This window comes from Ahaetulla prasina, chromosome 6 (assembly GCF_028640845.1).
Source record: "Ahaetulla prasina isolate Xishuangbanna chromosome 6, ASM2864084v1, whole genome shotgun sequence".
Lineage (NCBI taxonomy): Eukaryota > Metazoa > Chordata > Lepidosauria > Squamata > Colubridae > Ahaetulla > Ahaetulla prasina.
The window spans coordinates 85,630,566-85,644,582 of NC_080544.1; the positions used below are offsets into that span (position 1 = coordinate 85,630,566).

The following is a 14,017-nucleotide window of genomic DNA, read 5'->3' on the forward strand; positions in this document are numbered from 1 at the left end:
TGTAGTCATTCCAGGTGCAAAGATCCATGAATTCAATTTCCAGTTGAGGGTTTGAACCCTATAGAATAAAATGTGGCAACTTATTGAAGAGTTCCAATATGTAAGAAAACAGGGCTTCCTGTTGTTTAGTGTAACTTAAAACAGGATGAATTTCTAAACCTTGCCTCTTGATGATGAACTGGGTTGAGGATGAGGAGTTGACTGCCAAATGCTTGCACTCTCCAATCCAGTTTTCATCATAATAAACAGAATAAAGCCATGCAAAAAGAGAGAAAGATTCTTCTCTTGTTTTGGTTCTTTTTAATAGGCAATATAATTTTACCTATTCCCCACTCTACCTTTCGAGGAAGATTTAGATGGACAATGCTACTGAGCTATTAAATTTCTTGTCGTGTGCCTGGCTCTAATGATCCCCTGTTTCATTTTTAGGATTAAAAGCCTCTCTCCAGAGACTGCAGCTTGAATATGTGGATGTGGTCTTTGCAAACCGACCAGATGGTAATACTCCAATGGAAGGTTAGCAATAAATTTAATAAAAACGTTTTGCTTGAATGATCCTGGCTCATAGGTCTGTGCTGTTTATGACAGGATAAAAAAATGGTTATCCTCAAGTATGCAGGGAAATCATATAAGAAACTCTTAAGACTTGATTCTTTGGAGTCTTCAATATTTTTATTAGGAGACCCGTACTTAGAGTAATGGAAGTGTATTTATGTGGCCCGCTTAATACTTAACAGTACTTAGCTGTAAGTATTGCTAGAGCAGTTTTCAACATCTTTTGTTTGCACTGCATAAAGGCTTCCATTTCTTAGTTATTTGTATTTTAATTGACTTAGGATTTCAAGTTGATAGTGTAATTTCTGTGCAGGCAAAACCATCCATCCTTAAATCATACAAATTTATATAGTTGACATGTTCCATTTTATTTACAGTATTTATTTAAAAAATAGATGACCATCTTAACTAATATGCTTTGAGTGGTAAACAAGAACATAAAAATACAATAAACAGACAAAAACTAATTAAAACCAATTAAGGCAGATGACCTGGAACATATTTTATACTGTACATATAAAGTGCATTAAATTAGTTTTAGGAATCACTGCCCAAAAATGCATACTGATTTCATACTAATGAAATTGACCAAAAAAAAAAATGCAGTAAGAAATGAACATTATATGTGAAAAATTAAAAAATTGAGCATGGTCTAAATCAGGGCTGTCAAACTTGCAGGCCACAGACTGGATGTGTCACGTGCTAGCCATGCCCATGCCCGGTTTAGCGAAGGGGGAAAAAAGTCCCAATACATCACATGACACCACTGTGCGAGTTTGACATCCCTAGTCTAAATCAATATTTTTCAAACTTGTCCCCTTTGAGATGTATGCACTTTAACTTCCAGAATTCCCCATCCATCACACAGGAATTGAAGTCTGAATATCTTAAAGAGGCCAAGTTTGAAAAAAAACACCTCTCCAAATGGACAGATATAGATGTTTCCATATATACACGAAATCACCATACAACAACTGAAAGAACTGTTTGATTTTCTTTAAACTCGAGGCCAGTGCACCACCAATGAAACAAATTGGGTTATTAGTTGGTGCTGGAGGCAGAAGCAAGTTTAAATAGGGGAGGTTAGCCAACTCTCTTTATAGAGTTAATTTGATTGTGATTCATTGATCAGGTTATCAAGTTAATGTGCATGGCTTTAAAGTGAAATAGCAAATGGATGCAGTGCCATTCTTAAATTAGGACAAAGAGTGATAGAAGGCATATCAAAAAGTAGCTTAATTCCTCTAGTTGATCTCTAAAAGCCGTGGGTTCCCAGTGCTAATTGTTAGTTCTTCCTTATCCTAGTTAGCATTCTTGCAGTTAGCACTTTTACATCTCATTACTGCTTGCAACGTTCTTCACACCTGAGTGTTCCTAGTGCCTAATTGATTATGGCCGAGCCAATGCTTAATTTTCCCAAGGAAGATGTACGTGTATAAAGGGCTTTTTAGCTTAAGTCCAAGAATTGCTTCTCTGGATATTACAGTGCTTGTCATACCACTGATTCATTCCTCCCCCACTAACTGCATAGCTGCTGGTAAATATAAAATATATGATATATTATACAGTTTCTGCACTTCTTATTTCCAGATATCAAATTAATGACCTCCAATTAAAAAGACTAATTCTGTGGGAGGTTCTCCTCATGATAGCTACTTCTAAATGTTGTGCCAAAGCAGGTATTATTCAGAACAGACTTTGAAATGTGGTAGACAAAGGCAACCTCCCCTGACACACACACACACACAATTTATACCCTCTGGGATGGTTTCATCACATAGTTGACTTTGCCTCCTGAAGTCCTTGAACATTGGAAAAAAGATTTTAAAGAGGTTACCCGTTGCTACTCCATGACATGGATTGACACTGGGCAACCTTTAAAAAAATGTAATTGTCCTTGGTCTCAAATATATACTTGAAACATAGTTCTTTCAGGCACGAGCTAGTAGCTTGGAAATCAATTAAACATTCAGTTCCATGTCTAAGGATAGTTTGCTGTTGTTCATCAATAATGACATGTGTATTTGCTGAGTGCTATTGGAAGAGAGATGATGGCTTGGGTTTACCCAGCATCATTTTTCTTGGTCTTTGTACCATAATGAAAAAGAACAGAGGCTCCCAGTGTAATATGTAATGCTGTATTTTTTTGTTGTCTTACCTTGATGCACATAGAACTCAGGTGCTGATTGATTATGTTTATTTTCAGTAAATATTCCTTTGGCTAAAATATAAAACTGCAATAAAGAATGCAGTCACCAGACCTTAGCAAAAGCAAATGCTAATTGCACTGCTTTTTGCTTTCATCTTTTGCAAAGCCTTCGTTATCCCTGCAATAGTGCTTTGCCAATAATGCTGTGATTTCATGTATGGCTTCCAAAAACAATGGGAATTATTCATTTCCCTGGACTGCTTTGTGTATCATTTGTTTCTTAGAGATTAATCTTTTTTTAAATACTGCTTTGACTACAGTATTCAATTAATGGTGTTATTTTTTTTCTGCACAAAATACCCAAATTAGGCATATTAGTTTCTTAACAAGTAAATTTATCTGTGGTGTTTTATAACTTTTTAATATAAAAATGTAAAGTACAACTCATCCCTTTTGTACAAATTAAATCAGACACCAGTAGCATTTCTTAAATGTTTGGTTTGATGTGATGTTTCCTGACGTTGCCCTCTGGTGATGAGGTTGAGAGCCTTTACTGAAGATGGGAAGAGGATTGCAAATTTGTTAGCAGATAATGAGCTTAACAAGTTTTGTGACTTGGAGCAAAATAAAACCTTTTTGTTCAACCAGTTATACTGAAGGGGGAGAGGATACAATAGGGCTGCAATCCTGAACATACTTCAGGCTGTTTGAAATCCCATACCAAAGATAAGAGTAATTATATTCAGTGGCATTTGAACTACCTGTTTTTGCCCAGAAATGTATTTATGACAATCGTAACTGCATGTGCACAGTTCATTCTAAAGGTGTTTATATGAACATCACTTACCTCTAGAGACAGTTTTCAGAATTATTGCTTCTCTTTAGTTGTTTGCAGGTGAATAAGAATTACATAGGATGGCCTAGGGACCACCAGACTCAAGTCTTGCTCACTAGTGACAATGCAAATAATTGCTGGAATGGCTGGCCTCCCTGCTGTTGTGTGTTTGGCTAAATTTCAGGCCCATCTGTTTGCAGCAGTGCTAATCTCTTACAGTTGTTAAACTGTATCTTCTCCCTGCTTATTCTTAGTATCCCTAGATTACTTTTGTGTATTTATGAAGACTTGTATTTTGGGATTATCTGCACTGTACTAATCTCCCTCTACACAGACAACCTCAAGTATTACTTAACTGGGAAGCAGTGGAAAAAGTAGAACAGGCCAGATTGAAAAATGCAAGTCAATTCATGTGTGGCACTCAGTCCAAGCAGTGATTAACAGGGGTACAGAATTTTAGTTGTATTGAAAGACATAAATAAGGGTCAGACATTAGCCCCTTAGCTCAGCACCCAACAACACCCTCCCATCCAGAGGTGGGTTTCAGCAGGTTCTGACCAGTTCTGGAGAACCGGTAGCTGAAATTTTGAGTGGTTCGGAGAACAGGTAGTAAAAATTCTGACTGGCCTCGCCCCCATCTATTCTCTGCCTCCCAAGTCCCAGCTGATCAGGAGGAAATGGGGATTTTGCAGTAACCTTCCCCTGGATTGAGGAGGGAATAGAGACTTTACAGTATCCTTCCCCTGCCATGCCCACCAAGCCACACCCACCAAGCCATGCCACACCCACTAAGCCACACCCACAGAACCGGTAGTAAAAAAATTTGAAACACACTACTGCTCCCATTACACAGCAATCTCCAATTGCTACAGCATATTGTAACATATTGTACTCCATATCAGCCTGGTAACCAAACCACATCTAGATTTCAGCAGTCACAATAAAAACAAACATATGATCCATCAAAAATAACCACCCTGCACGCAAGTCTATGCAAAATAGGTAAGACTGAAGGTAGGAGGGAGAATAGCTAACCAACAGTGCTCATTTCATCCCAACTCCAGCACTGATAGTATTAGCTAGTGGGGAAATAAAATGTCTGCCATCTGGATATAAGCTCAGAGAACTTCAAAATGAAATGTGTTTGGGTTTCTTCCCTTCTATTGCATCAGGAATTCAAGGAAGTCTAACATGAAATATTTGGGAATTACTTTTTATTGTTACTCTTACACTTTTAGAGTAGGAGGGCAAAGTTGGATTTCCTAAGAAATGTTTTGTTCTGTTCTGTTCTGTTCTGTTGTTTTGTTTTGTTTTGTTTTGTTTTGTTTTGTTTTGTTTGGATTTTTTGGCATAGAACAGTGTTCTCTTTATATACATACAAGGTAGGCTATCAAAAGAACATAAAAATGCTACTTAACACATTACCCAAAAAAATGGCATAGGACTTAGATTTGGTTAAAATAATTATATGATAATTTATATGCACAGATGAAAAACAGTTTGTAATTTAATTTGCAATGTAGCACATCTCACCACAGTGAGGGAAATGAAAATGGGTGGATATTCTACTCTCTAGGAGATACGTTTTGATGAACAACTTTAGCCTTTGCAAAGAAAAAAAATTCCTTGGTTTTAACATTGCATCAATTATGCATCATCATAATAAAGTAAGGAATAGGAATTTTCTGTTTCTAGCCTGCGTTTGAAGAAAAGAATTGTCTGCAATTCAGATCTTGGCATGTAAAGCATGATTTAGATAGCTCTGATTTAATTCGTAGTATGAAAATATTCACTGACCAAATATTTGTAATATCTATAGATATGGATCCCACACAAAAAAATCCCAGATCACAGACTAGAGAAACATTGAAAAAACATTCTGAAGATGGCAATGGAAAACCACTGCCATACTATTATTACTATAGAATGGCAAAGCTTCGTCAACATCTTTCTTAAGAGCAACAAACAAGGGAGAGTGGGGAAATCAGGATAAAGCTTTGTGAAGGAGAAGCTTCACTTGAGAAGAAGGACAGAAAAGGGAAAGAACAAACTGTGGAAGTCCTGCTTTTAAGCATCGCCAAAAAGCAGAACTCCCAATAAAGCCTGGTTTTGGCTGTGTGATGTTTGATTAGTTTTCAAAACCATCCATATTCTTTGGTAGCCCTTTGCACTTCTGCATATCAATCAGTACCTTCTTTTTAACAAATGTAAGCGGATTTCCTCAATCCACAGATAATTACTTAGGGGGAAAACCTAATCTTCCTGTCAGTAAATACAATTGGTGACTCTTTAGGGTGCTTCATACTGCCAATAGGCACCTTGAAAGCAAATGAAGCATGAGTAATTGAAAAAGATTTCTTTAATCAAATGCTGGTTCTGAAAGTGTTCTGAAAGCCCCAAACAATGTCATTTGAGCATAAAAATATATGTAATGGCCTTCAAGAAGAATATTTTCAAGTACTTAGACATCGGGATAGGATCTATAACAGGACTGTCAAACTCGCGGCCCACAGGTCAGATGCATCATGCACTGTCCACGCCCAGTTTAGCAAAGGGGGGGAAGTCACGATACATCACATGACAACACCATGACGACGCAAGTTTGACACCCCTGATCTGTACCATCTTCATGCACACATTCTCTGCATCTATTTGCAGCTTGCTGTAACTGTTTGACTAATTGCACGGCCTTGTTTTATGCTAATGCTGAAGCCCACCATGCTGTTAAACCTCAGAAGGGAAGATAAAATACACATCATAAAACGGAGGATGGAATGGGAATGTTTGTCAGCATAGCTTACGCATTTTTGCAGCTCTTGCCTTCGGTTATAGTGACAAGTATTTATATGTCTAAGCACTGAAGGCTAAGTACTTCTATTTGAGTCACTGAATATACATTGAAATATTATCTGTCACTGACAGCCTTCCAAGTTACCCATTAAGTGAAAATAATTCAAAGAGAGACTCTCTGGACAATGCCATACTTGTCTACTCCTAAGTAAGCACTACTTTAATTAGACTTTTTTTTTTTTTTTGCTGGGGAGTGGGCTGTCCTTTGTGTTAGTCTTAATTCCTGGAGATAGCTGGACTAGTCCCTGCAGTTTTCTTGACAACACTTTTTGCCATTGTCTTCTTCCTAGGACTAGCCCAAAGTCAGCCAGCTGCTTTTCATGTTTAAGGGAGGGACTAGAACTAATAGCTTCCTTGTTTCTACCTCAGTACCTTTAACCACTACACCAAACTGGCTCTTTTAATGAAACATACACCCCGATATATGTCCCTCCAAATATTGTTCTCCTGATGTGTTTGAGAATACAGTTCCAAAATTTCAAGCTACTGTGACTAATGCAGCTTCCCCTTATCTGAATGTCTATGGACATTCTCAGTCATCCAGGTCATGGTTGTCCAAAGGTGCTTTTTCAAAAGGCAACTGGACTTTCTTTTTTTGGCTTGAAGACATTTTGCTTCTTATCCAAGACGCTTCTTCAATTCTGAATGAATGGTTGAGGATGGAAGGATTTATATTCCTTGAGGGTACCTTGAGGGCACAGATAAACCTCCGAGTGTCCTCAACAGCTCTCAGAAAGAATGGTAACGACCATATGACTGAAAGGAATATACATCTTTCCATCCTCCACCAGTCAGTCAGAACTGAAGAAGCTTCTTGGATGTGAAGCGAAATGTTTTCAAGCAAAACAAAGTTCAGTTGCTTTTTGAAAACAAAGCACAGCATCCACAGTTGCTGGAAACATATAATCCTAAGGACATTATAGGTATTCCTCAACTTAAAACAATAATGGAACCTAGAATTTATGTCATAAGTCATGGCAGTCATTAGTCAAGGCATCCACACAACCGACCTGCTTCTACAATCTTTTTTGAGGCAGTTGTAAAGTGAATCTGGTAGTCATAAAGCAAACATGGCAGTCACAAAATGAGTCAATTCATTCCTATGGGTGGTTTTTGTCAGAAACCCTCTGAAAAGGGAAGAAATTGGCAAAGATATCATAAATTGCAGTCCTGTGACTGCAGAATACTATAACCCGGCTATAAAAGTGAGCTGGTTGCCAAGCACCTGTCATGTGGCCATAGGGACTGGGTGACACCATCAGAACTCTGAAACTAGGTCATAAGTAACTTTGGGAGCAGTCCGTCATAACTTTGACTGTTTTAACCAAACAACTAGTTGTTAAGCAAGGACAACCTGTTAGGTTGATGAAGATAATTTGGAACAGTTCCTTCTACCAGGTTTTCTTTACCTGGTAGAAGGAACTGTTCACTGAATAAACTCTTCCCCCATTAAACTGAAATATGCAGTATCGATAGTAAAGGATGCATATAATTTGCCATTTGTGGTCACCATCTCCACTTTTCTTCATTGTTCATTCCTCAATAATGTTATTGTCTATTCCACAAGGAAACCATGAACTTCTTTAGATGAAATATAAAAAAGCTTTCTCGGAAAAAAAATAGCAGATCCCACAGAGAGGTCTTTTGTAAAGTATTACATTTTCATCCTACCCCCACTAGGAATTCTTCCACTGCCTTCCTATTACCTGGCAAGCTGACTTGGAAAATGTGTTGGTCTCAGTTGCTCAACCCTCTCATGTTACGAATGAGGCTATGCTACTCCTTTTCTATTAAGAAAATTGGTGCAGGACAAAAGGCATCTTCTTCTCAACTGTGCTCATTATTTCAATTGCCTCTCAAATCTAGAAGGCCTTCAATGGACATGTGGCAACAAGTCTCAAATCAAACAAGATAAAATAAATCCCTTTATTTTTTTAAAAAATACAAAATTAGCCAAAACCTTTCATCTTTTACCAACATAAAAATTATAGTTTGTCTAGGATGCATTCAAAGAACTGAATAATTCAAAGAACTGAATAATTGCAAGCTATAAACATCTAAATTGCAAGTATTAGAGAAGAAAGACCTCAGCCTCCAAATAAGCGAATAAATACCCTGTTAATAATTATCTAGTCCTATTTGTTTTCCACATTGTAGGAAGAGAGTAGGAGCGGCAAGTGGCCTAGCAGTGAAGACGCTTGCCTCCCATTCAGAAGGTTGAGAGTTTAATTCTAGGTAGCAGCAGATGTTTCTCTCTCAGGGTACAAAGAGAAAATATCCGCTGCGAACTCCACATAGGTGTCAGGAAGAGCATCCGAGCAGTAAATGCTCAGCTCCATCCAATCACCCCCAACTTTACCCCAAATGAAGATTACAGGGTCGCAAAAAGGGAGTTATTATAGGAAGAGAATAATTTTAATTTAGGATGTCAAGAAACCAAGTGTCTAATAGAACTTTTTATGACCAACAAATTTTAAAGGCATACACTTTGGTGAACTGCATGATTTGATTCTTCATATTTTACTAATTTAGGCTAACAAGATATGTCAGTCTACTCTGTTTTGAAGCCACAATCTAATTTCAACAACAATAAATTCCATGGACCACTTCATTCCCCCTTCATTTTGTGTACTACTGCAGGTGGTCCTCATTTAACAATTGCCTTGGAGTGTGACCATTCAGTTATGATGATGATGGAAAATTAATTTTGCAGTCAATGACCTTTGTAGCATCTCTGTCTCTTGGTCTAGAATGGGACAACTCGCTTCAACCAATTTGCCACGGTCAACTCGCTACAGCCAATTCAGTGTGACCAATTCACCAGGGCCAACTCACCATGGCCAACTCACCATGGGACAACTCGTTGCGGGACAATTCAACAATTCAATTTATTTTATTTTTATTTTTTTTAATTAAATTATTTTAATTTTTGTCATTCACATTTCATTTTGTTCCTCCTTTGGCATCCTTTCCTTAATGATTATATTCAACTATTTCTTCAACATTAGTGTAACTCTTGTCCTGCAGTGAGTTGTCCCATGGCCGAGTTGGCCATGGTAGGTTGTTCTGTGATGAGCTGGCCACAGCGAGTTGACCGCAACAAGTTGGTTGGGGTGAGTTGGCCGCGGTGAGTTGTTGTAGACCCTCTTCACCTGTTCACCATTACAGTCAGTTAGTACACGTTGTCCTGTGTTTGACCCATTTTCTTTTTGCCCTCCTTGCAAAGCAGAGTCATTGCCTAAAGAAGCTGTCGCCTCCTGAACTGCTTTCCTCCTTAGCACAGCTCTTCCCTAAAATGTGCTAACTGCAAGTTAACAAGCTCAGTTCTGTGACCTTAATTAGCCTTCACAGCTGTTGCCTGAAATTGACAAGACCTAATCAGTTTCACATTAAAGACTTTTGTTTGCCTCCTAAGGCAAACATTCAGCGCTAGCACATTCCTTTCAGTGCGTATTCGGTATTTGGTGACTGCTTACTGTTTTGTAATCCCTTCCTCTCCAAAGAATATAAATACAAATATCAATTCTCTTCTTGCTAATTATTCCAATGGTGGGCTGAGCATTTCAAAAGGTGGGAGGGTGGGGGTGGAGAAAAAGGGCTACAAGGTTTATCCCTTTTGAGTTTATTTATCTCTTGTGAGTTCCAGGAAATCTTTCTGTCATTTGGGCTCACCCAGCAGTTTGGAGTCATATCTCCAATTAGCCGTGGTGGTGCAGTGGTTAGAGTGCAGTACTGCACTTCTGCTTATCACCGGCTGCCAACAGTTTGGCAGATCAAATCTCACCAGACTCAAGGCTGACTCAGCCTTCCATCCTTCCGAGGTGGGTAAAATGAGGATCCAGATTGTTGGAGGCAATAGGCTGACACTGTAAACCGCTTAGAGAGGGCTGTAAAGCACTGTGAAGCAGTATATAAGTAAGTCCTATTGCTATATTTTCTGATAAAGGAAAGTTGAAATAAAATCATAAGCTCAGTTGCAGTCATGTGATTTTTTTCCACTTAGTGACCTCTTCACTTAACAACTGAGTTGCCATTCCCAATTGCAGTCACTAAACCAAGACTACTTACATATCACACAGGCTGTGTAGCTTGCAGAAGAATTAAAAGATTGCATGTTCAAGTCAGTCTCTCAAAATATATATTGTTTTATAATGAGCCGAAATATTACAAATGCGAGCAAACCTTAATGATTTAAAAAAAAAACAGATAAAAGTGGGATTGGGAGATACCTCTTAGTATCTATATTATAAATTTCAGTTGCTTTGCGGGGGGGGGCTTGGGGCCAATCAATGTCTCTTAATTCAGTCCATCTTACAGTACTGTTGGCTAGGGGAAAAAATGGACGAGGAAATCTAGAAAAATATTGAAAACTCAAGATAACATTCTCTTGATGTTTTGGGAATGCAACTTTAATGCTTGATGGGGAAGTAAAGAACTCCTCAAAACACTTGAGGTATCAGGCTAGAAGGAATTCTATTGAATTTATATTTGAAAGTTCAGGTTTGGTTCCTATATCATACTGACAATGGCTTATTGAATAAATCACAATCGTTCTGTTTCACAGATGTTTTACAAACTGTAGTTGTGGAGTTCACACAAAGCCTAAGCTAAAACAATTCAATTTGCTGGGATTCCCCACTTCCCTGGCAAATTCACACACACACACACACACACACACACACACACACACACACACACACACTTCACTTTTATATCCATCATTGCATTTTGTTCATTTTACTACTTACTTCTGTAATGTTAAAAGGATATAAGTTGGTCAGGAACTTGCATCCTCTTAACATTAACTACTGGTCAGCGGTGTGTGTGACTTTGATCATTCTCAGATTTCCTCCTCCCCCTTTCTTTAAAGTTGTATTGTTTCCAAGCACCAACTCTTGATTTCCTCCTTCTTAATGATAGGATCCATGGACCAAAAAAGGGACTAGCTCAGGGATGTTGTGATAACTGTGTATCAGTGGAGAGGCTGTAAGATGATCTTGGATGCAGAAAGAAGAACTAATGGAGGACAAAGCCATTGTTCACATCCTAAATTGACAGGAGAATAACTAGTTGTGGGAAGCTAACCTTGCACAGACTCATATTAGGAAAACGAAGAAGAAAATGCAAAGAACTCCACATGGTGTTTGTGATAATTACACCTCTCGCATCATTGTCTTTTGGAAATCTTCCTACTCCATGACTGCTGATGTGAGCAATGTTGCTATGATTCCCTTGCAGTGGAGAGGAGCATCTGCGTAAGGTCTTATTTTCTATTGTGTGAAGGAAATATTAATGGCATCATAATTGGTACTCTTTTAGAGGTACATGTAGGTTTTTAATGAAGCTCGGGAGAATAGTTTTTGTCTATGTTCAGATTGCTCTTTTTTTCAGACGGAATAGTTCTTACTCCCATTATCCTGTCCTTGAAGAGACAGCTTTACAGTTTTATATCCTGGTAAAGAATGCTGGGTGAATTGTTTAGCCCGATTCAATACTTCAGGGTTCAGAGGTCTAGATATTCTCAGATGATGGGGAGAGTTGGAAACATTGTGTTTCATGTTAAAATATATACATGGAAAATTAAGCTGCAGGCATTTCAGGTGGTCCTCATTGAACAACTAACTTGTTCAGCGATGGTTTGAAGTTACAGCAGCATTGAACAAGGAGGACGATGACACATCCTTGCGGCTGTCACAATAATTCTGCAGTCAACCGATAGTGATTCAAGGCTTGGCAACTGGCTTGCAGTTGCGATGTTGCAACATCCTGCAGTCACAAGATCACTATTTGCAACCTTCACTCCCAGTTTCTGGCAAGCAAGGTTAATGTGGAAGCTGGTAGGAGGTCTCAAATGTCAATCACATGTCTGCAGAATGCTGCAACTAAGTTGGATTTGCTTAGCGATGACAACTGGGACAACCACAACTGCATGTCTGTGCTACCAGAAGGTAACATCTTGACTTTTTGGCCTATATCTTGGTATTTCCTATCAAAACTTATTCAGCCCAACTTTTTGATATCAGTGACGCTCTCTTAAGCAAAGTTTAGTGTTGGCCAATTTACTTCTACTTTATCATATTTGGGCTGCCCTAATCCAAGGAACCACTTGATGGGAGCAGAGTGTTAAGAGTGTTCTTTACCTTTTTGCTGCCCTCTATTGGCTATCTGGATTTTTGCAGCCCAGATATGGTAGCTGTACAGTATTTGATCCATTCCTTTCATACTGGATCTAGAATGTATTACAGTATGTTATACTGGTTTACATTCTAGCTCAGTGATGGCTAACCTTTTTGCCGTCGCATACCAAAAGCTGTGGGGGTCGCGCATGTGTGCCCACACCCATAATTCAATGCCCCTCCTGCCCCACCCTCCACACATTCATTGCCCTAGCTCAGCTGAGCATTGTCCTAGCTCAGCGCAATGAGTGTTGCCCTAGCTCAGCTCTAGCATGCATGTGTGTGCCGGCCAGCTAGTTTTCAGGCCTTCCAGGCCCACAGGAAGTCAGGAAATGGCCTGTTTCTGGCCTCTGGAGGGCCTCCAGAGGGTGGGGGAGGCTGTTTTTGCCCTCCCGAGGCTCCAAGAAATCTTCTGGAGCCTGGGGAGGACAAAAACGGCCTCCCCTCCCCAGACCCTCCAGAGGCCAGAAACGGCCCGTTTCCCAACTTCTGGTGGGCCCGGAAGACCCATTTTTTGCCCTCCCCAGGCTCCAGAGGCTTTCTTTGAGCCTGAGGAGGGCGAAAATGGTATTTCCCCCCCCCATAGGCCCTCTGGAGGCCAGAAATGGGCCGATTCCATTTCTGTGAGCTCAGAAGGCCTGAAAATCAGCTGGCCGGCGTGCACATGTGTGTTGGAGCTGAACTAGGGCAATGCTCACGTGCCCACAGATATGGCTCCACATGCCACCTGTGGCACACATGCCATAGGTTTGCCATCATGGTTCTAGCTGGAGTTTCAAAGACTCTTTATTTTCAATCAGTCAGTCAATCAGCTGGTTAGCTTTTCTATGTGACTTCCAAATTTTCTATCTGTTATGATAAAGATCCAGTGGTATACCCTTGCTGGCAAAGTTATCAGGGACCATGTTCTAGCCGTGAATGGAGGCAAGTTGAGTAGGAGAAAGGATGGCCTTTGCCAATCCCTCTTACACATAATGTTTAAGCATATATACATGTATGGATATGTGTACATGTGTGTACATGCATGCAGATATGTACTTAAAACACAAATTCTTGTGATAACATGTTGATTGCAGTTTAAAATATTGTTGCCTTCTTCCTAATAAAATTGTAAAGATTGTGATTGCAATCATTAATGCTCTTTGTTTGGAGTAACTCCTGCTTTTCTCCAGAAGAATATGTGTATTAGCAAAAAAACAAAACAAAACCCAGAGCTAATTCATTGCCATCCTACCATATGTAGAGTTTCCATGGCAACTCTATACTTAATGTCATTCTGAATGCATGATAAACAAAGTTCCAAAGTTACAGTCCTTTAGATAAATCTTTTTTTTAATGAGGAGAGGTTGGGGTGGGCAGTGGCCATTTCTTTATTGTGCTGATTTATACCAAACCTTTGCAATTAAGAGCCATGCTGCCTAAATTCATCAACAAATAATCTGTAAGAATCAG

The 14,017-nt window shown here is 39.2% G+C and overlaps 1 protein-coding gene across 3 annotated transcripts in view; it reads left to right on the forward strand.

Moving 5' to 3' along the window:
• Positions 1-14,017, forward strand: part of KCNAB1 (potassium voltage-gated channel subfamily A regulatory beta subunit 1) — a 193,127-nt gene that overhangs the window by 156,668 nt on the left and 22,442 nt on the right. For 2 of the 3 annotated variants that reach the window (XM_058188530.1, XM_058188531.1), the window contains exon 8: positions 430-516. The exons of the other annotated variant lie outside the window; for it this stretch is intronic. In XM_058188530.1, the coding sequence (XP_058044513.1) occupies positions 430-516 (87 nt within the window). The remainder of the gene's footprint in view (positions 1-429; positions 517-14,017) is intronic. 3 annotated transcript variants of the gene reach the window in all.